At 32.5% G+C, this 25,046-nt stretch overlaps 1 protein-coding gene and 2 pseudogenes across 3 annotated transcripts; all 3 read right to left on the minus strand.

Annotated features, from left to right (window-relative positions):
• On the minus strand, positions 1–3,321 carry LOC146931104 (TNF receptor-associated factor homolog 1a-like). Its single transcript, XM_085702574.1, has 7 exons — positions 3,273–3,321; positions 3,019–3,178; positions 2,805–2,944; positions 2,605–2,716; positions 2,322–2,474; positions 393–743; positions 1–196 (listed from the first exon to the last, which is right to left on the minus strand). The coding sequence occupies exons 1-7, from the start codon at positions 3,286–3,288 to the stop codon at positions 82–84; spliced, it is 1,047 nt and encodes a 348-aa protein (XP_085558700.1). The 5' UTR covers positions 3,289–3,321; the 3' UTR covers positions 1–81.
• An 11,407-nt stretch (positions 3,322–14,728) lies between these two features.
• On the minus strand, positions 14,729–18,384 carry LOC146931105 (phosphatidylinositol/phosphatidylcholine transfer protein SFH6-like; annotated as a pseudogene). The gene is made up of 10 exons (XR_015006599.1): positions 17,200–18,384; positions 16,979–17,012; positions 16,571–16,828; positions 16,404–16,484; positions 16,164–16,271; positions 16,012–16,068; positions 15,773–15,876; positions 15,585–15,673; positions 15,391–15,465; positions 14,729–15,168 (listed from the first exon to the last, which is right to left on the minus strand). The product of XR_015006599.1 is annotated as a phosphatidylinositol/phosphatidylcholine transfer protein SFH6-like (transcript).
• Positions 18,385–19,229: 845 nt separating this feature from the next.
• On the minus strand, positions 19,230–22,680 carry LOC146931106 (phosphatidylinositol/phosphatidylcholine transfer protein SFH6-like; annotated as a pseudogene). The gene is made up of 11 exons (XR_015006598.1): positions 22,096–22,680; positions 21,738–21,948; positions 21,467–21,566; positions 21,112–21,378; positions 20,955–21,032; positions 20,751–20,852; positions 20,592–20,641; positions 20,367–20,458; positions 20,220–20,255; positions 20,022–20,096; positions 19,230–19,578 (listed from the first exon to the last, which is right to left on the minus strand). The product of XR_015006598.1 is annotated as a phosphatidylinositol/phosphatidylcholine transfer protein SFH6-like (transcript).
• Positions 22,681–25,046: the final 2,366 nt, after the last annotated feature.

Below are 25,046 nucleotides of genomic sequence, written 5' to 3' on the forward strand. Positions count from 1 at the left end.
ATCACACTTTTATTATTAACTAATTTTGCTGCAGCCACAAACAGTTTCTATCAAGTAGTTAACAAAATAGGAAAAACCCATCTATTTACAGCAAAAATCAAGTTTACCTTTTGCTTCTCCAGTTTTTTTCACTTTTTTCCCAGACTTCTTTTTAGTTCGATTGAGCTCACTTTGAGTGAAGTTCTTCTCCATTTTTCTTCAAAAAAAATAAATAAATAATTAGAATATGATCAGCCTGCACGTTCTACGTTCTACTGGATATCAAGCCAAAAGCCTAGCAACACTATTGTATCACACTTTTACTATTAAATAATTTTTTAAATTAAACAATCACACGAATACTTAATATAAATAAACAAGACTCACGTCAATAAATAAATCATATATGGTACCTGAATAGATAGTCAAGAACAAATATTTCCACAATCATGCAACCAAACTGTGTGACAATGCTTTCATATATAGGCTTATACTCTTTATCAACAACCCTTTTAAGTAGGGATGGCACATCATCATCAACCACCAACTTAAACCAATCTTCCTCAATTATGACAAGCTTATCCGTAGTATTGTTAGCATTTATTGATTCACAACCATCGTATAATATCTCCATTAGCAAAGGAGTTGTCACAGCACCATCTACAAAAAATTGATGCATTAAGGCTTCCTTAATTACATCTTTCTTTTCCCAAATCATTCTGTTCGTTGAACTTTTGCCACTTTCTTTCATGAAAGTACAAAATCTGCAAATATTGAAAAATCATGTTAGTTAATTAGCAAACAAAAAACTTGAGGGAGTGTGACGCCCGTTTTTTTATTGAATAACAAAACACGGATTTTAAAATTTCATTTCTCATAAATTAAGAATATCACATTTAAATTCACAACATTTGTACAACACAGACTCCTACAAAAGCATCAAATACAAACTTAGACTCCTACAACGTTTGTACAACATTTGTACTGTTGAAACTGATTTACTTAGCTATATTGTTCCTATCCTGTAATTAATTATTCCTATTTCTAAGGAAGTGCCAATGAAATTGACTTAGTCCTTCCAATATTCACGTTTTAATCAGTGGAGTCATTTTATTTAGTGGTTTTCATCTCTCCGTAAGGATATTTAAGACACCTCTTGTGCACTCAAACAATACTGATAAATTCCCTTATGTTTTACTCTTCCATGTACATCATGGTATGCACATACAAAAAAACCTTTGATTTTCTTATATCTAATATTTAGCTTCCCAACATATATTCTTTAAACTTCCCAAGTTTTAATCCTTTAGGAAAACCATAACTTAATCACATAATTCGTCATTTTCTAGGTCCCATGACTTTATACTTATAAACTTCATCACAATTACACTACACAAGTTCACTAGGATCAATAAAATTATCAAGGATAACCATCTAATAGTAAGATTACACACAATTTGATATTCCCTGGGGAGTATCCTTGACATATGTGTATAAGAGAAGGGGTAAAATGGGAAGCAAAGAAGAGAAAGAAGTGGAACGTGTGAAACCGTTAGTCAATGGGAGCAAAAGGAATGATGAGTTATTGATTTGAGTAACTAAATGGACACGTGGCAGCAGGGGAATGGAGGAAAAGATTGACCCAATGGGTGTGAAGAAGAGCATACTGGTTTTGGAGATGGAAGTTGGACTGGAATAGTGAGAACCATTCTCATCTCAGTGGGGGGCATTCTCTTGGTGATAGTTTACCGTCTTTGTAAATTTCATTACTGCAAGGAGATTATTAATCCATCCATTGTTTTACATTGCAGTATTTATAAGGGAATTTATCCCACAGTTCACATAAAAAATATCACTATTTGCCACCATAATTTGTTATATCTTTTTGCTACTAATATTTGTGTCAATTATTTGGCATTTAGAGCTCAACCTGGGGGAGAGTATGCTGATCTGTTTGAAATTAGGGTATCATCAGTTTCGAATGAAAGAGGGTGATATTCACAAGACTGAATTTTGAACTCATGAAGGCCATTATGAATATCTCGTAATGCCTTTCAGGTTAACAAATGATGAATATCTAATTAACCAAGACATTGCTTCAAAAAAAAAAAAAAAACCGAATCAACTAAAACATAATATTTATTGTTTTTTTTGCTTACGGGGGACTAATGACGAGATGCTTACTCGTTCCACCATATATTAGTAAAATTCAAATGGTAAAACCATACACATCTATTAATTAAATTAACAATATCACGTAAGTTTGTGACTCTTTTGTCAACTCCATAATAATAAATAAAAAATCATTTTCAACTTACTCGTAGAAAAAAGTAAAAAAATACCTTGGCCACTTAATTTCATTGTGAATCAGGCTCTTCAAGTTATCTATTGTCTTCTTAAAAAAACTAGAACAAATTATGTTCACAATACGCATTAAACCCAAAAGAAGCTCAGCTCGATACTTGTTTACAAGGAGAGGCTGGAAGACATTTTCTCTGTGCATTAATAACAATCATACAATGAGTTGCATGCATGGAAGGAATTCAGTGACACCCAATGCTTATAATTATATGGTAAAAATTCTATGAGTATATCGACCAACATAATGCATACATAAGGACTTACCCAAGAATCTGAATCTGCAATTCTACTTTAACATTACCCTCATGGTCAAGAAAACCTTCATCACAATCAAATTCATTGCCGGGATAACCATCACAAAGTGAGTGGAATCGATCTGAATAAACTCAAATAAAATAGTTAGTGTTAGTAAATTAAAAAAATAATAACAATAATAATAATAATAACTTTATTTAAAAACCTACCTATACATTTAGTTAGTCGGTAGTCATGGGGGTGAATTATCGCTACTGTGTTCAGTACATAAAAGTTCAACATTGGATTGTTGTCGTCAGCAAATAAAGCAAATAACAACGAGGTTCTAGTATGAAGAGCTGTGAAATTCCTGTATTGGCATATCAATCTTTACAATTATTCACTCTTGAATATATAAAATAGAAAATTAAGAAAGTTGAATACCATTTAAATCCTCCAATTTCAATGACTTTAGTTCTATAATCATCGTCATCTGGATAAATCGGCTTTGGTGTTAGCTTTAGTTTGAACGATTCTTTTTTATATAGTTTTGACGCATCAGTACGATCTTCTTCATCAAAGAGATTTTTCCGAATTTCCCAGCCTGAGAGAGAGAGAGAGAGAGAGAGAGAGAGAGAGCAATAAGTATGAGTATCAACAAAAGGAGATTTTGTTGCTATGTTTAAAGAGATGCTTACAAATTTCCTTCTCCATCAATTGTATGAAATTTTCTCCTGTTGAAACAAAACCCTATAATCTCATACCACCAATACAATACACATAAACACTATATAACATGAAATTGATTAATAGAGATTATAATAAGAAGATTCAATTCAAGCTACCTGTGTTTCTGCGTTGTCGCCGTCTCTCTCTCTCTACTCTTACGATCGGATTTGCTAAAAAAACTAGTATTAGGGTTTAGGTGGATTTATTTATTTTATAATTTGGAGTGGGCTATTGCTATTGCTTTTCTCACAATCCTTTCTTCAAAAAATGTTCCCACAAAATGAAGTATCATTTACCCTTTCTAATGTAATAAGTTTATAACTAGTGTCTACACCCGTGCAAAATTTGTGAAAAAATATCTTTGAATTAAATTAAAAGTAATATTTTTAAATCTATATATCTAAACTTATTTTAAATTTGACGTAAGATTTTGGGAGTAGAAGAGTGATAACAATACTCCTTCCTTATAACAATTACTTTAACAATCATTATCTAATTTGTTTATAATATATATATGGGTCATGTTAACCAGTGCCCCAAGGGCACTAGTTAAGCAGCTATACGTGAAAAGAAAAAACTAAGTCAACATTAAAGACAACACTTTTTCAAGTTTCAAAAAATAAAGTACACAATTTTCGAAAAAATATTTGCATTTATAATTCCTTAATCAGTGCCCCAGGGGCATTGGTTAACATTTCCCTATATTTTAACTTTAAAATTCAACTAATTATTGTTTTTATTTAGAAATTAGTATGCTTCCATACAAAGTATATAAGTTATATCTTTCTTCTTACTCTCTTGCTTTAATTTAGATTTATTCTCCTTCAATCATTTTCAGAACACAGTTTAAACCGTTGAAAAAAATTTATTCTTTGATAAAAGAAAAACTTTTATAATAAAAGAAACGCAAATAGATACAATAAAAAAGAACTTAAAATACACAGAAAATGGTATGTATAATAAAAGAAACACACATAGATACAGTAAGAAAGAGCTTGAAGGGTAACGAAAAAAAGTAAGTTGAAATGAATAAAACAAAATCCAATTAAAATTTAAAAAAAAGATCCAAATAAGTTCATACATTGAAACCAATAGTATTAAAAATTAAACAAAAATAATCCACTTACAAACACAAACCACTATCAAGATACCACAATGTTTTATACCTTAATTTTTCATAGTCCATTGGATGCATTGGCATCTTAGATCTCAATTAGCTAAAGCAATTTAAAAATAAATAAAAAGAAAAGGAGCAGATTGGTTGCAGCAAACCGTAGTGGATAACAGTGTGATTTACATAGTCAATCTTATTGCATCCTTGAGCCAAGCTAGTTTAGGACAGTGACAAAATGAAAAAGTTCTCAACTTATGTTAGATATTGTATGATCATTGAAGATTATCAGATTTCACAAATACTTATTCAAAAAAATATCCAAGGTTATTCCATTTTTTTCACAAATACTTATTGAAAAAAATATCCAAGGTTATTCCATTTTTTTTTTTTTGAAATATCCAAGGTTATTCTAAAGTACATAAAAGAATCACATTAACTAACTAAACCATGCAATTTTTTGGGAAGAAAATAACAAAAGCAATAAATATAAAGTAACACAATGTTAAAAATAAAAAAAAAGTAACACAAATTTAATGGAGTTCACACTTTGAGCTTTTCAAAGAAATTTAATGGAGTTCCCACTTTGAGCTTTTCAAAGAAAATTACTCAATGTTTTGAAAATAAAAATGAGGTTTCAAAATTAGCAAGTAATAATCATAGAAAGTAAAAACAAACTCAGATTTTAATAAGAAATAAAAACCGAAACTAATAAATGGAAAACAACTTCGTGACTTGGTTTATTTAATCATTTTTTATTTTCTGCAGCATCATCACTTGTTCTGCGTTCAATGGCTTGATGATAAATTTATAGCAGTAATGTATATCAGGTAGGGATAGAATTATATAAGGGTGGTTTAATAAATTAAAAAAAAAAATTTAACATTTGATATAAATGTAAACAGATACACTTAACATGGAAAAGTCAATAAGAGAGGAAACAATCACAAACACCATACAATAGAATATAGCAAGATAGTTCTTTGGCAGGTTTCATATTTGTTCTTATTATTACAATCACAAATACACTGATGAACTTGGACAAATTTCAAATAACATGGAGTAATATCTAAGATGTCCAAAATTGTTTATTGACCTAGCATGTGCATCCAATATGTATATTAGTTCAAAGCCATGTTAGAATATTGATAAAAAAAAAATAAAAAATAAGCCCTGTTATAGAATATTAAATTCACACTATGTACAATTAAATTTGTATATGTCATGTTTTATTTTATCTCAATAAAAGCATATATATATGTCATGTTTCATGAGAAGTCTGGCCAAACCCTGACAAAAAAAAAAAAAAAGAAGTCTGGCCAAACCCACCCTACACACAGTTTATATACCGATGGAAATTTGCATTTATATGCAATATGTAGAGAAACTAAATTATAATGGCATTTGCATCAAAACACCAACACAAAAATTAACTTAAGATCTTGTAGAGCCATGAGATTTTGCCCAAAGCCTTTCAAGGTGAATTTGCATTTATAATTGACTTTCTTGTAAACTTACTATTGGGTCTTCATGACTTACATAGCTGGAATTGACATTCCCGTACTAAAAATTGCATGATCATCTTGCTTCTCTAAAATGATCAGCAATCCACGAAGAAAATATATAAAATGATAAATAAAAGTCATCAAATAGAATTAGAGAAGATGCAGTATAAATGAACAAGAAAAATCTGAAAAGAGAGAAGCATGAGATAACAATCCAATAGCAGAAATGAAGCCAAAATGGTCAACATCAATACATCATGAAATTGTAAAATTAGTGGTGAAAACCTTAAAAAACACGGTTTATCCAATAAAACACAGTTTATCCAATAAAAAAATTGTAAAAAATTTAAAATTAGTAGCATTAAATTTTAAATTAAAACAACCCAGTAAATTAAGTTTCAAACCCTGCAGATTTTTAAAAAGAAACCCCAATTGATGAAATCAAATACCTCAAGTTTAAACCTTGAAATACCACCAACCCATCTTGTCGAGGAAAAAGGTAAATTCTAAAAACTTCAAAACAATGATATCAAAACCAAAAGTTAAAGATGATAAGTAAAATAAGTAAAAAAAGAAAACGGCAGAAGAGATGAAAAATACCTTGAATGTCAACAACTACAATGATCGGAACCTTTGTTTCTATTATAGAGTATCAAAAACACAAAAAGTTTAAGAGTTATTTAAGCAAAATAATATAAAGAGATGAAAGGGTTGAAGAAGATGGAATCCGAAGGCAGTAAAAATTAATGTCCTGCAAGGTTAGAAGTGGGAGTAGACATAGACTTTCAAGAAAATCAGTTCAAGAGTCAAATATGAATATGAATATACTGCATTTAAATTAGAGACTTGGGAATATGGCGAGCCATTTTTTGTGTATTCAAGATTTATTGTAAACTGTGGAAGGAATGAAGTAGTGGATTTGATGATAAATAACAAAGCGGTGGCTTTGCTGCTAAAGCCAAGAAGAAGAGGAACCAAACAATTAATACATGCGTGCATGAGAATAGTGCAACTTCTAATCAATTTAAAAAAAAAATATATCACCCCAAAAGTTAAATACATTAGAAAATTTAAAGAAAGAATAGTTGAAATGTTACTATTAATAGAAAGGTTAGAAAATATAAGCACTCTAATTAAGTGACAAACACTACTAAAAAAAAGTTGAAATACCGACGGAATTTAGAGACGGAATTATGTTTGTCTCTAATAGAGACGGAATTGAAGACGGAAAAAAACATTGAGAGACGGAAATTATAATTTATGTATCTGTGACGGTTTTAGAGACGGAAATTTCAGTCTCAAAAATTTTCCGTCTCTGAGGCTAATGTATTCCGTCTCCAAATGGTCAAGTAGTTATTAAAATAGTCAAACTTTTCTAAGAGACGGAAATTATCCGTCTCTGACTATTTTCGTCTCTGCATTCCATGTCTAATGAAACTTTTTATTTTTTCCCAACTATTTCATTGCCGCCCACTTCTTTTAAAGGAGCCCGCGATTTTGGTTTGCTCTTTTTCTTTAATAATAATAATATAATAATAATAATAATAATAATAATAATAATATTAATATAATATATTTATTTATAATTATAATATAATAATAAGAATTTCCCTCGTCAGACTCCTTCTCTCTTCTTCTAATTCATTTTTTCATTTTTACTCTCTCTCTCTCTCTTGAAATAAAAAAGTCTCCTCCATTGAACCACCACCACCAAAAAATTCTGGCCACCATTACTCCACCGTCTGGCATCGTATGACAACACTACCACCACCATTGAACTCCTCTCTTCTTCCTCTTCAATAACCACCCAATTTATTTCTAGATTAGTGAGGTTTCAAAATCTCCATTTATCACCTTCTCTCTCAATTTTCGGCCATCATCATTTGGAAAAACTAAGTTGACATTCTTCTTCCCCACGGTGTGAGAAGCAAAACCCCTAACTTTATTGCTTGATCGGAGAACTTTCACCGGCAACCACCGTGCCGTAAACCTATGCAGTCGTGCCGGAAAAGGTCTCCGTCGTGTCTGAGCTTATTTTTGCAGCCACTTCATCCCTTTTCTTTCTCATGGTGAGTTTCTATCCATTTTTCATCTTAGAATTTGATATTTTCCAATTTGTAGAAAACCCTATAGTGTAATATTGAGAAATAGTAAATTTGATCTCGTTGTAACTAATATATGATCAGTATCATTTGTCATTGTTAAGCTATCATTTTCTTATACAAATGTCACTTTCTCCATTTGAGAGCTTAAATCATAAAACGTGAAGTTGGACATGTATGCTTTAGACTCCTTCAATTCTTTGAAAAATGAATTTAGTTGATTTCATATTTAGTTGTTTATTTTAATATCAAAAGTATATTCTAACTTAAATTTGAAGATCAAATTCTGTTCTAATACTATTAGATCTGGACTATGTTTAAGGTTAAATAAATAAGTTACAATGGTTAACTTAGTCATCTGAATTGCTATAGTTTGTTTTATAAACAAAATTTTTAGTTTTGTTAAACATTCAAATGACGAATTTTAAAGTTAATTACGGTCTTAGTTGTTTAATTTTGACTTCATTTTGAATTTATTGTGTTTGTCTTGTGGTATTCACTGAAAAGAGACAAAAATTGAGGGGTATCTTTCACTTACTATGTTCAGATTTGTAGTTTAGGAAAATAATCACAGAGTGGTATTTCTCAAGTTACGGAAAGTCTCACTATTAGAGAAGTGATATGTTGACAAACAACTGACAGTGAAGAAGCAGTTTCGGGACATCATTCCAGAGGAGAATTACCCTGCTGAATTCTCTTATATAGATCAAGAGTAAGTCTAAAGTGATTAGCTTTCTCTCTGTGTCTATTCTATTTCAGATTAAATAACAGAATTTCATGTGGTTTCAGGTTATTCTTCTATTTTAGAAGATTGAAGGAGCAGATGTATGCTTATTTGCAATGTATGTCTAGGAGTATGGCTTGGAATGTGGCAATCCCAATCAACGCCGCGTATATATTTCATATATCGATTCTGTCAATCATTTTACACCTCGAAGACAGACTACAAGCGGAGAAGCTCTTCCTACACTTGTTTACCATGAGATATTGGTAATTTGATTTTAAGAATTGTTGCTAATTGCTTTACTTTAGATGACATTTCACTTGATTCCTATTGTTGCTAATTGTTTTCCATGAGATATCGGTCAATGTATTTATGCTTTATTTTTTCTATCATCAGATTGGGTACCTTGACTTCTGTAAGAAATGAGGTTTAGCCACTTGCTACATATCTATTGTTATAAAACCCAATTGCTATGCTCATAGGAAACAATTCCCTTTTCTCTTCGCTAACAAAGAAACCCTATGCTCATAGGAAACAATTCCCTTCCTACGTGAGTTAAGCCTTGAAAGTAGGATTTTGTTCATTAGCATGAATATGCTGCTAAATGAATGATGCAAAATGAAATTCTAATTAGTTAGTCCTTGAATTTTAAATATAGCCAATTTCAAGTATGCATTGATTTGAAATATCATGTCATATATATTATTTTGAAGTTGATTTATGAACATTTTGCTTTAAATTGTGTGTTGCTGACTTGCCGTGCCTTTTTGCGACCAAATTGAATGATAAGAGTGATGGGGAAAATGCAATTAATTTGATTTGTTAGTATTGAACATTATGTGAAATTCATTCTTTGTTCCATGTAGTCTGTTCATAAAGGAATGCTTGGAAGAATTCTATATGACATATGACGATAACAGTTTGAGATGGAATGGTGCTGATCTATTGACGAGGGTTGCACAAAAGTTTGTAGGAGAGAACAGAACGATTAAACAGTTGGAGTTGAATAAGATTTATACAGCCTTTGGCGTTTAAAGTTGCTGCTATGGTAACAACGAGGTGGATGAATTTTAGTTTGATTACTTTTATATATTTATTTTTCGTTAGATCAAACAATCAAGTAGTGATGTTTTGTTGGACAACTTTATATTTTGATATCAAGTGGTGATGTTATGTTGTATGAGTGTTTAGGATCAAGACTTTCATGTCATTTTTTCCAAATTTGATGTTTATCAAAATATAATTGTGACATTCTTGAGAGTTAGATCAACATAATGAATATTATAAACATTATTTTAGTACTAAATATTTAGAATATCAAGGTAGATTTTATATATAAAAATAAAGGTTTTTAGAGGCGGAATTGCGATCTGTCTCCGTTGAGACGGAAATTTAATGAATAGAGACGGAATTTTTAAATTTTTTGACAGAGTTTAGAGACGGAATTATATTAGATTGAGACCGTGGTTTCCGTCTCTAACTGCGACGGATTTTCTGCTTCTTTGATATAGTTAATAGCGACGGATTTTATATATTGGAGACGGATTTGTTCCGTCTCTGATAGAGACGGATTGTTTCCGTCTCTGATAGAGACGGAAATCTAAATTCTATCTCTAAAGGCTTTAGAGACGACAAAAACAACGACAGACCTATTTCCGTCTCTGATTCCGTCCTTGATTCCGTCTCAGACATGTTTAGAGACAGATTTCTCTTGTTTTAGAGATGGATTTTGCCCGTCTCTATTCCCAATTTTTCTAGTAGTGAAATGTCACGCTTATCATAAAACTAAGCTTGCTTTATTATTATCTATAAATTTAATTTAAATACTCAATATCAATTGTGCATAAGGTTATTAGTTAAGTAAAATTGTAATGTCTTTTAACAATATCATTACAGTTTTTAATTTGTTGTTAACTAGTATGTGGACCTCGTTCGTGCTGAGCACGTGTTAGAATTTTGTCATTCTTGATAAGAGAATATTATCATTTATCAAGTGTCAATTAAAGCTCAACATTGGATAATACAATAGAGGATGAACACCAATTAAGTACCAACATTATGATGATTTATTACCATGTTGTGCATCCGTCTTATCTTATTTGGCTATGTTAACATATCACATATGCAAAGAATCTCTCTCTTAAAGGGGATATGTAAGTGTTTCAATTGTAAATTCAAGTTCAACATTGGATGTAAAAGTAGTTGTTGAAAAACATATAAATAATGTGCTAAAGTAGTTTGTGAATCATGTACATTATTTTAGTTCAATTGAGAGACAATAATGTACATGGCTAACTATTCATGTTATGATGATATATTATTATGTTACTTTGTTATATTATAAATGCAGGTTATTTGTGTGATGCTCGTAATGAAATTTTAGCAATACATAAAGAAAGTCGAGAATGTGTTTGGTTGAGGTCTATGATTAAACACAAAGAAGAAACTTGTTGTTTATCTTCTGAAAAATTGAATGAAACAATCCTTTATGAATATGATATCATGTGCATTGCTTAATTTAAAGGATCTTCATAATAATGATGATACAAGCAGTCAAGAAATTTGTCCGTGTGATAATCTTGCAGACCTTTTCACAAAGTCACTTCTTGTTTGCGTGCAATTTCGACAGGCTTGATTAATGCATTCAATATGTGTTGACTTCTGTTCTTTAAGGAATTAAAGTCGTTATCTTCAACACATGGATTTCGACATGATCTGGACTTACCGTTTGAAAGATTTAAAAAGTTCCAAAGTTCGACAAGATGCGAGTCAGAGAGGAATTTGGTCGAAGCCAAGCTGTTGATGTCAAGGAGAAGGAATTCAAATTCAAAAGCAACGGTTTCTTTAGTGAAAACGTGGGGGACAAGCGGTTTTCGATGGAGGAAGTGATGTTCGTGGCAGTTAGCTTTTTCCAATTATTTTCACTATGTATAAATAGTAGTTTTCATGTGAAAAATAGGTCGCAAATCACTTATAGAATTTTAGCAATCGAAGTACCGACATCTAGAGAAAAGAGTCATACATAATGTATGTAATCTGATTTGTCAAACCACATTTGCATTAATGCAATGCAATTTACCTTTTGTTTAAGTTTCTGCGTTTTAAACTTTTAAGTCTTCTTTACTTGCATTTACTGCGTTTTTTCATTGTCGAGAGACAGCTATTTTCTTAAAAAAAAAAAACTCCATCCTGTTCGTAAAGCAACCTGTGAGCTTGGTGAACATTCATACATTTTCTGGAAAAACTTTGCACAACATGACATGAGATTTCTAGTTTAATCATGCTTGTAATAAACAAAGCTAGACTGGTAGTTTACCAAAAACACCAGTAACACATCATCCTTAATCTTCCACCTTCCTATAACCATCGTTGGTGAATGTATGGTTAGTGGTCTTTAATTGCTTTGATCATTCACTTACTCATTTGTGTCCTATAGATAGGACTCATATTTTAGTGTAATGATACACTTGTAAAGAGAATAATACAAAAGCTCCCATTTTCTCTATTTGTAGTGAAGGAGGACACAGATGAATCTTCAGTGAAATTTTTTTTTAGTTTCGTATAAAATTGGCACCTGATTTATTTGCAAAGAAAAATAAAAGCACCTTTTAGTTAAAAAAAAATGAAATTGAAAAAATTTGGTCTCCATGTAACTATGCTTAAAAATATTTTGTTGGAGGATCAAATTATTCTTTTCAATTAATTTTTTGGGTGAAATGCAATACACATGGCTCATCTAACAAACAAACCTCAGCTTGTGGTGGCATTTTTAGAGACAACCAGCAAAATTTCTTCATTGCTTTGCCGAAAAACACCAACTTGGGTAAGTGTTTCCATGCTGAGCTCTCTGGTGCTATGAGAGCGATTGAGTTGGCTTCTCAATATCAATGGAACAACTTGTGGTTAGAATGTCATTCAGCCTTGGTAGTTAATGCGTTCAAGAACAAGACCCTCATTCCCTGGAAGCTATGAAACATATGGGAGAATTGTCTGAACATCATCTCTAGGTTGAGTTTTCTTGTAACTCATGTTTATAAAGATGGAAATTGTTGTGCTGACTCTCTGGCTAATCTAGGGCTTAATGTTAGTAACCTTACTGTTTGGACAGATTTACCTGCCAGCATTAGAGGATGCATTGTTAGAGATAGGTTAGGGATGCCTAACTATAGATTCATTGATCCACAAGGAGGTATTGGTTTGGTCCCCCTCCTCTTTTTTTGTGTTCCACCTTTTTCTTTGGTAATATATTTTGGGGAATCTTAGCATCATGTTAGGGTTTCTCTTTGGTTAAAAATAAATAAATTTGTCTCACTTTTAGTTATTATTTTTAATTACATAAGCATCTTCTTTTTATTTTTGTCAATATATAATTGTCTCTTTAATTATTGTGAGGACCTAATTTTGGTTGCAGAGTTCATTAACAACACAAAATATGAACCGGGACGTTGAATAAGATATAAGTCAGGGGCTTTACGTTTGATCCCCGAAAACTAACATTTTCCCCTCCCCTCGTACTATTTAGTACAACTAATATTTGCCTATAGAAAAGGTGAGTTGAGTTATTTTAAGTGATGAGTTAATTTGATACCCGAATTTAACATTTTCCCCTCCTCGTACTATTTAGTACAACTAATATTTGCCTATAGGTTTATAAACACTTTTAACGAAGTTGATTGAAAAAATAGGTAACATTATAAATATACTATGACTTAAAAAGACTAATCTGTAAAAAAAAATCTTCAAAAACAATTTATATGGAAGTTAAGTTTGACGTGACCACGAGACAAAAGGCAATTTTTGGATGTTTGCAAGCAGCACATGCTCAGGATTTTCTTCTAGCTATCCCGATTGATGGGTTAGGCCGGCATATGTCACCAGTGGAGTATATCGTCTTATGATTCCACTGTTTCCTATTGATGAGGTGTGCCATGTTTGTCGTAAGGCGTGCCTGGATACTTTTGGGGAGCATGCCGTTCATTGCAAGGAACTTCCCGGTTTTAAGTACAAACATGACTTTGTTAGGGATGTACTTTTTGATATTTTCAGACAGGCGGGGATATCAGTGAAGAAGGAGGCGCCTGTGAACTTCCTGACTGACCCACTAGATAGAAGATCAACACTCAGGCATGCGGACGTTATGGTGTACGGATGGGTAGGTGGAAAACATGGTTGTGTAGACTTGACTGGGGTTTCACCACTTGTGGGATTAGGTGTCGGACCTTTTACCGTAGGACAGGCAGCCCTAAAAGCTGCGTCAAGCAAAGTGGCCAAACATGAGAAAGCGTGTTCTGACAATCAACATGCTTTTATACCATTTGCTTTTGACACTTTCGGTTTCCTAGCACCGGAGGCTGTTGACCTTCTACGTAGAGTTCAAAAGGTCATGCATAGCAATGTCATGTCTCCTAGGTCCATGAATGTTGTGTTCACGGGGATTGGTTTTGCCATCCAAAAAGGTCTAGCGGCGCAGCTTGTTGTCCGCTTGCCTTCTATTCAAGTCAAGTGTAAATAATTGTTTATATATATAAATTAAACATTTTACTCCAAAAATTTATAACAAAATAAACTTAATAACTAACTTTTTATAGCATATTGTAACCAAAAAAAACTTGTTATAACATATTAAGTAGAACTCATGTTGAAGAACATATTAAATATTGTCATAGAATATTATAATTAGTGAAACTTAATAGGTTCAAATTTACACTCGAAAATCGTAATTAATGACGATCTAACTCATGTTGATTGTTTTGAAGAAATGGTTAATGAATTATGATTTCATGTTATACTCATTAACCATTGATTGAACTAAATTATTCACATAATTGAATTTGTGTTGAACATAAAAATCATTGTCAAATTTTGATTCAAATTTACTTATCAAAATATCATTTCCTATTACAAAGGGATTATAATGAATTTAAGAATAACTTGATATTCATATTAAGAATGTGATTCTCTCAACAAAGAACCTGTTCTCGAGGAGGCATGCCATGCTATAGCAAATAGTTAAGGAAACAGTATAAATGATCACAATAATACAGCTAATTTAACTAAGCATATAGTAATTCACTATGAACAAGAAGCCATGACAAATTTGAAGAACAAAACTATCAAGTTTGGAGTTAAACGATAAAATTCCTATCTTCAACTTAAAATCAGTTTTAAATGCAAAATCAATTCAAATTAACAACAACAAAATCAGGATCGTCATCCCCTGTTGTCACGTTCCTGACAAAATTTTCATCTTTTGAGGGAGGTGTTTTCTTCTTATTCCAAAAGCAATTCTTTGATTTGTCCCATATCTATTTTCAACTCAGTCAGCAGCTTCCCTTGTTCACTGGCCAGCTTTTCCAAAGTGCTTATTCTGTTCTCCGTCGCACTCCTCATTGGATCCGACTGGTCCGACCAATTGTTAGGATTCTTTAGAACAACACAAGCATAAACGAAATTGTTAGAAACCATCTAAATATTATAGAATCTTGTAAAATGAATATAGGGAGATATTGAATTTTTTCCTTGTGGTACAAGTTTAGTATATTAGGAAATATCCCATGAATGTAGGGATCTTAACAACCTAACTAACTAAATTACAATCAATCAATGAATCAATTAAATTTATGGCAACCTAAGGACGACACTTACCTCCTCGCAAACAGCTATATCATTAACTTCAGCTTCAGACCTCGATTCAGCTGTGGAGGTATCAATCCCTTTTACCTGAAAGGAAGAAGTAACATAATCTATCAAGTAAGATTAAAAAGACACTGAAGAGGAACATGAATCGAAACAGGCTCCACTCGGTTCAACCAAATAATGAAAACCATACAACAAATTACCATTGGGCACCGTGGCTTAGCGTTGGCAACAACCTTCCCTTCACTGTTTAGAACTTTTACCGCCTGCCCTGGTCGAATCATATGCAAAACATTTTTCCGCATACAATTAACAGTTAGCATGTAACAAATTTGATATAGTAGATCATTTGATGAACAATCAGAAGGCAAGTACAGCACAACACATAACCTAACCTTCAAAATTTCAGGGTTTTTCCAAGTCCCTTTATCGGATCTGAGGCAACCTCCATGATCAGCACATGTGCAGGTACCTCCCAAAAATTCTGGCAACTCGCTTTATTAAGTTCACAAAAAATTAGTCCTTTCAAACCGTTAATGCAAATTGGTACACTGGGTCAATCGAAAAAAACTAGGACAAAATTCTGAAACATACGAAGTAATAAAAATGTGTAAGAAATCCATTATGTACCTGGCATTGATTGCTTCTAGGTTCTAGCAATTTGCTTTGGTAGTTATTTCCAAGAACCTAAATAATGATTACGAAGAGGTGTCAGGCAAAGTCACCAGCCTTAAACCATCAACAAATCACGATGGACGAGAGAGTATATCAATTTTACATACATGAACCATTGAATTTGAAGCTATTTTGGGATCACGAAAATTGCTGTAATTGTTACACTGCAACATAAACTCAGGGCTAGCATTTATGATAAAGAATTGCGAACCAGTCTGTGTCATTCATAAAAGAGAACAAAAATCATTAATCAGTGAGACATAAGTACATGTTAATCTTAATATGTTTCCTAGAACTAAACCGACAAAATCAAAATAAAGAACATAAAAAATCACAAGATTGCTCACCACCATAGCAGGGCAGTTGTCATCAAGAATCTCTTGTATTCGCGATTTGATTTCAAAAACCTTTAGATAGTTGAAAAAATCCTAAAAAAAGCAACTATAACGTTAATGTTTATCCATGTTATAGAAATTCACAGGCAATGCAATTAGGAAAATTAATTGCAACATACCATGCCTTGAACATCAATGATTTTGGTTATTGAATCTATGTTCCTCTTGGAAGCAATTGTGCAAGCAGGAAACTTAACCGCAAACAATTTCTCCGAGTCCTGTACGGAGTACTTCACATATCTATCCATAGTTGCAACTTGCATAAGTTTGTATGGATCCGCTTTTCCAAGTTTTTCAATGAAAACAGGCCTTCCTTTCTTATCAACACCATGGTATCCATGTGGATAACACTTGACAACTTCATTGAACTCAAAATCCTGATGAAATCAAGCACATATGATTCAATGGTAAGGAAATCAATTACTCAACATAGCATAGGTCAATCTTGTTACATAAGTTACCTCCATAAATGTATCAACACCAAACTCCTTACTCCATTGTAGCATATCAGCCCACATATGTTTTGCTTTTTCAATGTCAAGTTCCCATGCATATAGGAATCTGTAAAACAGATATATTAATAAATAAATAAAAAGGAGAAATAATTTTTGTACAGCTAAATTTAGTCGTCAACATAATTCAAATAAATGGTTAATGGATTTATCATATATCGAAACTCATTAACCACCAACGTAACTTCATTCACCAAAGTATATAATAACACATTAAAACGGCCAATATAGGGCACCTTAACATCTTATGATAATCATCGTGCTTCTCGGGAAGCAATTCATCCATGATCAACGATTTTCGAAAGGCATCAACAACCGCAGGAACATTCTCAATGGAAACAGAGCTACCTCGCCTCCTCTTCTCCTCAGAAGTCACCAAGAAAGGAAATGCAATCCATAAACCACCAGCACCAAACATAAGAATTAAACTTAACATATTTTGGCAGCACCAATGAATTTACAATGAAGGGAAATTTTGATAATTGGATTAGTTTTCTTGTTTAAAGAGTTAGGTCTTTTGTTCTTGTACACACTCCTTCTAAACTAATAAATAGATGGAAAAAAAAAAAAAACTAGTTTCACAACTTTAGGAAAAGTAGTTACTCTTATTTAATTTTCTCAAATTGATAAAAAAAAGTAATTGTATTTTTTAAATTACTTAAAAACTTGCACGAGGCAGGTTGTGGGTTAACGTAATTATCTTCAACCATGTAGTTTATTAGGGTTGTTACTTTTCTCTTCATTATCTCTTCAGTCTTGGATTAGGAGAGAAGATGAGGGCAGATGATTTAGTTTTTTTAGGGACTAAACTTTTATGGAACGTTTCAACCAAAAAGAATATCGAAATTGCTCGGGAGAGGGTGTGATTATATTTTTCATCATATCAAAAAATTATTAAATGAAATTACTCATCATTTTGAATAGTTGTGAATTATTTTTTCTTTGGTTATGCTAACAGGGCACTTGTTAAAGATTCAAAAGAAGAAATTATTTATAAATCTTGTGTAAAAAAATGTTCAGTTTCAATGTGTTCAATACACAATTTCCAAGAAAAAGTTTATTCTTTGGACTTTTAAACAAATGTCTCAAAGACACTTGTTAGCATTTCTCTTTTTTCTTATATTTAAAAGAGTGGGGTCAATCAAACAGCACCACTAATCGAATGGACCATTTCCGCCATCCACTAGCGAGACCCAATTGAAGGAAGAGCAAGACTTTGTGTAAAATGATCCAACACATGAATTGTTAGCATTTGGAGGATTCAAATATGAGATCTTGAGATGAGCACACTACGAGGTTCTAAACCTATACCATCAAATCAACCCTAAGGGTCATATACATAATATTCATTAATCATGATTGGTTCAAATAACATTGGAAAATCGTGATTAATGACTATCTAACCCGTGGTTATTTTTAAGAAATGAATTGTAACATCTTGTTATCTTCATTAATCATCAATTGAACTCAATTATCCACATATTTGAATTCATGTTGAACATAAATGTTATTGTCGAAATTTGATTCAAATTTACTTGACAAAATATCATTTTCTATTACAAAGGGATTATAATGAATTTCAGTTAAGAATAACTTGATATTTTTTCTTTTTCCTATGATATGAGGAATGTGATTCTCTCAACAAAGAATCTGTTCTCGAGGAGGCCTGCCATACTATAGCAAATAGTTCAGGAAACTGCATAAATTTGGCATGACAAATTTGAAGAACGAAACTAGATCAAGTTACATTACTTGATGAAATGAAAACAAATGATGTCACAAAACTAACCTGTTTTTTACAACTCAGCATTTGATGTCACAAAAGTATGATCCATGTGTGAAAATCATTTATAGAAACTATTGCAATCACCAAATTCAGGGATAACAAAAGAATATATAAGTATATAGAGAGGATTTGATGAAGATCAGATGAACACTACCAAGAAGGTTTTGGCTCCATTTTTGGATTTCAAGTTTCAATCCGAATTTCAATAAAATAGTGAGAATTGATGTTCTAAAGACTCAAACAATATAGATCAAGCATAGATCTAAGAGAGTCTAAAGAAAATTTGAAGAAAGACAATAAAAATCAATAAAAGGAAAATGAAGGAAAGTGATGCAAAGTGCATGAAAATTTTCTGGAATTTTTTAAATGAAAAATTCCAGTTGAAGATTTATTCTTTTAACCATAACTCTCCTTCTCCAACCCCCCAAATAGACTGAATATTCATTGCAAGTTTTGAGAGTTCATAAGGAAAAATACATCTAACCAATAAAGTAAACACACTTAATTATTGAGGGAAAGTCATATTTGAAGTCAAAAGCTCCTAGTTACAAGTCAAAATTAATCATTGAGGGAAAATCAATCCCAATCAACATCATCCACAGACAGTTTCATTATCGTCCTGCCGTGTTTTCTAGACAGAATTTTCACCTTTTCATGAAAGTGTTTTCTTCTTGAATTCCAACAACAGTTCGTTGATTTGCTCCGACAAACCTTCTTTAATGTGATCCATGTCCATTTTCAATTCAGTCAGCAGCTTCCCTTGTTCGCTGGGCAGCTTTTCCAAAGCGCTCGCCATTGGATCCAATACGTCGAAGCAATTGTTAGGATTCTTTGGGGCAACACAAGAAGAAAGAGAATTGTTAGAAACCGTGTGAAATATATCCATTTAATTTCCTAGTAGTAGAAGTTTAGTATATTAAGAAGTATCCCATGAATGTATGGATCTGTTTATATGCATTATGCAGTAGTCTAATGTATTTTCAGTATTATTTTCAGTATTATTTCAACCCAGTATTTTATTGATTAACAAAAGAAAAGGTAACACCCTTCAAGATAGAGAGGTAACACAAAAGATAATACTCTACTCACGTTGGATAAACAGTCAAATCTAATAGTTTGCAAATATCTCAAACACAAAATGAAGTCTATGTACAATCCTAGGCATAGGGATCAAAACAGAAACTTAACAACCTAACTAACTAAACTACTTATAAGCAAAAAATTCCTACAATCAATCAAATAAATTTATGGCAACCTAAGGACAACACTTACCTCCTTGCAAACAGCTATATCCTTATCTTCAGCATCAGAACTCGATTCAGCTGTCGATGTATCACTGCCTTTTACCTGACAGAAAGAAGTGACATAATCTATCAAGTCATAAGATGAAAATGACGCTGAAAAGGAATCAAAACACGCTCCACTCAATCCAAGGCTTCAAGCAAATATGAGAATCAGACAACAAATTACCATTGGGCATGGTGGCTTAGCATGTAAGTTGATTATCTGCAAAATGTACCTCCGCATATAATTAACAGTTAGCATGTAACAAATTTGATATAGTAGAACACTTGATGATCAATAAGAACTCAAGTATAGTACAACACAAAGCCTAACCTTCAAAATTTCAGGGTTATTCCAGCCCCCTTTATCGGATCTGAGGCAACCTCCATGATTTGCACGTACCTCCCAAAAATGTTGGCAACTCGCTTTATCAAGTTCACAAAAAATTAGGCCTTTCAAAGGATAATGCAAATTGGTTCACTGGGTCAATCAGAAAAATAAGGACAAAATTCTAATAGATACAAAGAAATAGAAATTTGTAAGAAATCCATTATATACCTGGCATCGATTACTTTAAGCAATTTTCTTTGGTACCGGTCTCCAATAACCTAAATAATGATTCCAAATAGGTGTCAATCAAAGTCGCCGCCTTAAACCATCAACAAATAACAAATGAGTCTTAGACAGCTAGAATATAGTAGCATTTATTTTACATACATGAACCTTTGAAGCTACTTTGGGATCCATAAAATATTCGAAAATGCTCCGCAGCGACCTAAGCTCAAGGCCAACATTTATGATAAACAATTGGCCACCAGTCTGTATCATCCATAAGAATATGTTCATCTTTAGATGCTTCATAACTAAACTAACAAAATGAAAATAAAGAACATAAAAATCACAGCAACTAAGATTGCTCACCTGAGGGTAATTGTCTACAAGAATTTTATGAAATCGCTTAATGATTTCGCGGTCAGCCTCTTCAAGGTTGCAAAAGCCCTAAAAACGCAACTATAGCATAAATATTTTTGTATGTTAGAAATTTACCGGCAATGAAGAATAATTCATGGCAACATACGATGCCTTGAAGATCTAAGATTGTGATGCTTGAATCTATGTGCCTCTTGGAAGCAATTGTGCAAGCAGGAAACTTTATTGCATGCAATTCCTCACACCTCTGTGTGTGGTACTTCACATATCTATCTATAGTTGTAACTTGCATAAGTTTGTTTCGATCCAGTTTTTCAAATCTTTCGATGAAAACAGGTCTTCCCTCCTTATCAACACCATGATAGCCATGTGGATTATACTTAACAACTTCATTTAATTCATTGAACTCAAAATCCTGATGAAATCATGTACATATGATGCAATGGTAAGGACATCATCAATCACTCAATCATCGCATTGTTCAATCTTGTTACATAATTTACCTCCATAATTGTATCAGCACCAAACTCCTTCCTCCATTGTAGCATATCAGCCCACATATGCTTTGCCTTTCCAATATCAAATTTCCTTGCTTTCAGAAATCTGTAAAACATAGATATAATAATAGTATATCTATAAGTTCATGAAAGTAGATAAATATTGACAATTGTGGTAGCGGATCGCAGAAAATAGTGGTTTATTTAAATTCCGCTATAATGCAGTGTTATAACATCACTGGAGCCGCTATTCAATAACACAGTCAATATAGGGCACCTTAACATCATGTGATAATCATCGTGCTTCTGAGGAAGCAATTCATCCATGATCAACGATTTCCGAAACGCATCAACAACAGCAGGAACAACATCAACAGCCTGAAACTCATCAACACGCTTTTTCTTGAGAGAATGCTTAAACTTTGAAAATGCATTGAGCAGTTTCTTCTTAAAATCAGATCTTCTTTCTCTTCTTTTCTCATCACTGCCTGTCAAAAACCAAAACATCACAATAGATGAATCAATCACCAAACCAAACACAAAAATCATACGTAACATTTCGGCAGAATGAATGAATAATATGCAACCATGAACAATGTAAGAGCAAAATGCAGAAAGAATGGCACGTGTGGTACCTGAAGAAGAGAATGTTAGAGAATCACGAGATTGTAATGGATCTTCCATTATAACGACCTGCTCTGTTCTTTTTTCTCTTTCTTTTTCACGCAAACACTAGTCTGTTTTGTAATAACATGTTACTCTTCACTCTCCACCGCACGTCTCATGTTTTTTATTTCCATCAATATTACCCATAGAATTAGTTTACACCTATATATATTGCAAACTAGCCAGACGTCTCTTTGTCAAGTGTGAGTTAAGTCATATAAAAGAGTTAAGGTTCATCAGATGATCCATCAGTTCTATGCCGCAAGGTTTGGGGCGAAGATGTGGCGTCCAAACACATTTATAGGGTTGCCTTTAGTTCAATATGTTGATTCGACTCAAGGCTCCACATCATGATCCAACAGTGGCATCTGAGCCATGGATCGACTTGATGAAGGAGCCGAGAGAGATTCTTGATGTTGGACCACCGAATACAAAAAGTGTAACACTTAAGGGAGAGTTGTTATCATATATTAAATGTGAGTTAAAGTCTCGTATTAGATTAAAGAGTTAAGTTGAACAACATACAAATGAAACGATCATCCTTAAAAAATGATGAGATGATTGTATAATATTTTATCCAACACAGGGAGACTCCCATCATGTCCAACAATATTCACCATGATGTGCATTTCTTTCATTAAATACCATTAATTTGTATTTATAATATTTTATTTTAGTAATACATAAAATAAACACATTTTTTTTATGTATAGTAGACGTAAAAAGGAGAGATGTAGTATTAAATTTGTAATTAATTTTATTGTTTAAGTTTTAATAATAAGGAAATAAAATCTCCAACTCAAGATGTTATAGTTTAATAAAGAGTAAATTACACTTACCTCCCTTGAAGTTTTCTTAAATAGTACTAACACCCCTCTAGTTTTAAAATAAACATTAACCTCCCTTCTCATGTAACACCGTTAGCTTTCTGTTATTTTCATGACAAAGAATTTAGAGATTAGCTACCATAATTTGGCTACCCACGACTGATTTCACAACTTCATTCAATTCATATCAATCCACACCTTTTTTTTCCTTCTTCTTCTTCTTCTTCTTCTTCTTCTTCTAAATTAACAAATTTCTCTTGATTTTACATCTTGCAATGATTTCAACAATATATTCTACTAATGAGTTCAGTTCAGATTTTCAATCGGTTTGTTTAGATTTCTTTGATTGATGCACTTAATTATTCTTCATCCTCTTGAGTTTGGTTTATCTATTTTTCAACCTAGAATTTCAGTTTCTATCTATCTAATTCCTTCTCCAATTCTGCAAAAGCCACGTTAAGCAATTCATCCAATTTTATTATGTTGATGTGAATTACAATTCCTTCATCCTAAAATTGAATATTTTTTATGTTGAGCATCAAACTTCACGCCTCAATAGCTGAGGTTTTATTTCAGTTCTTTCCATTAATCCATTTTTCACTAGATAGAAGATAATCATTGTTATTCCATATTTATTTATTTTTTATATTTCGTGTAATCCTTCCATTAGTCCATTTTTCACCAAATAGTATGAAGCATGTGAGTATAAAGAAGTTCGTTGAACAGCCTGGTGTGGCACCGTGGCCATTATTGTTTGGCGTTGTATGCAAATTGCAAAGCATAGATGAAAATGGTAGGGGGAGTAGTTAGTTTTTTTAGACAAGGAAGCTAAGTTAACAGAGAACTAACAGTGTTACATGACAGGGGTGGTGTTTGTAGATTTGATTAAAAATTAAGGGAGGTTAGTATCTAGTTTTAAAATAGAGGGGGTGTTAGTGCTATTTAAGAAGACCTCAAGGGAGGTGAGTGTAATTTACCCTTTAATAAATTATAAAGAAGTAATTCTCCAACTCTAGATGTTCTAAACTTTGTCATTGTTTTATGGATAGATATATAATAATCTTGAAATAAAAAATCAACCATTTGCGCTACATCCCCCAAAAAAAAAAAATCTTCATATAAATTAGCCATATTTCTTTTTGTTTACAATATAACATGGTTATTTTTCTTGACGAAAAAAATAAATAAATTAGTTATTTTTTAGTGAGTACAAAGATAGTGGAATGAGCAATTCTAAATGGGAGATAACTCTTGTTGAAAAATAACTTGCTGAAAAATAAATATCGCATATTTTTAAAATGCACCTAAGTGAGTTAACTCACGTTCGGATTTTTTTAGGGGAATGAGCAATTCTAAATGGGAGAAGAGCAACTCTCAACAACTAATTTGTCAGTGCAAACATTATTTTCCTTATAAATATGAAAAACTCAAAAATTCATCTGATTACAGAAAAAAAAAATTAACAAGTAGCAAGACTCCACAAGACTTTGTAGTCAGAATGGAAAGCATCAACCCCCAACTTCAAATCACATGCAAGCCAGAAATTATGCCAATTATATAAAACTCCGCATAAATAGCAAAATTAACACCTAAAAAGATGTTGAAACGGCCAAAATTAGAGCCAAACAGTAGAAGAGGATGTCAAAGGACTAATCCGACTACCAAAAGGAGGATGCCAGAGGACATTGGCGATGGAAGAAGAGGGGGGTGCATGACAAGAGAATTTGATATTGTTTCTGCGTCCTGTAGGTTTACTAAGGTTAAACTAAAAGTGATGAGTCTTATTTTCAAAACACCTTTGAAAGAAAAGTTCTAGTTGAAGAGTTCTTTTGACCTTAATTCTCCTTCCCCCCCAAATAGACTAATATTCAATGTAAGTTTTGAGAGATCGGGACACAGCTCTTCTAACCAATAAAAACAATCACACAACTCTAATGGATTGGTGGTCTAGTAGTAAAAGACATGTCTTAGATTTGGAGGTTCCAGGTTCAAGTCCCGCTAGTCACATTGGAGGGAGGTGAATGTAGATTCATTCTAAGGGCTGCTCGTTGAACCCTAAGGTCTTCCCTACCTTGGAATGAGGCACCATCTAC

Source organism: Medicago sativa, chromosome 4 (genome assembly GCF_051527215.1).
Source record: "Medicago sativa cultivar Bolivia chromosome 4, Bolivia_mono, whole genome shotgun sequence".
Lineage (NCBI taxonomy): Eukaryota > Viridiplantae > Streptophyta > Magnoliopsida > Fabales > Fabaceae > Medicago > Medicago sativa.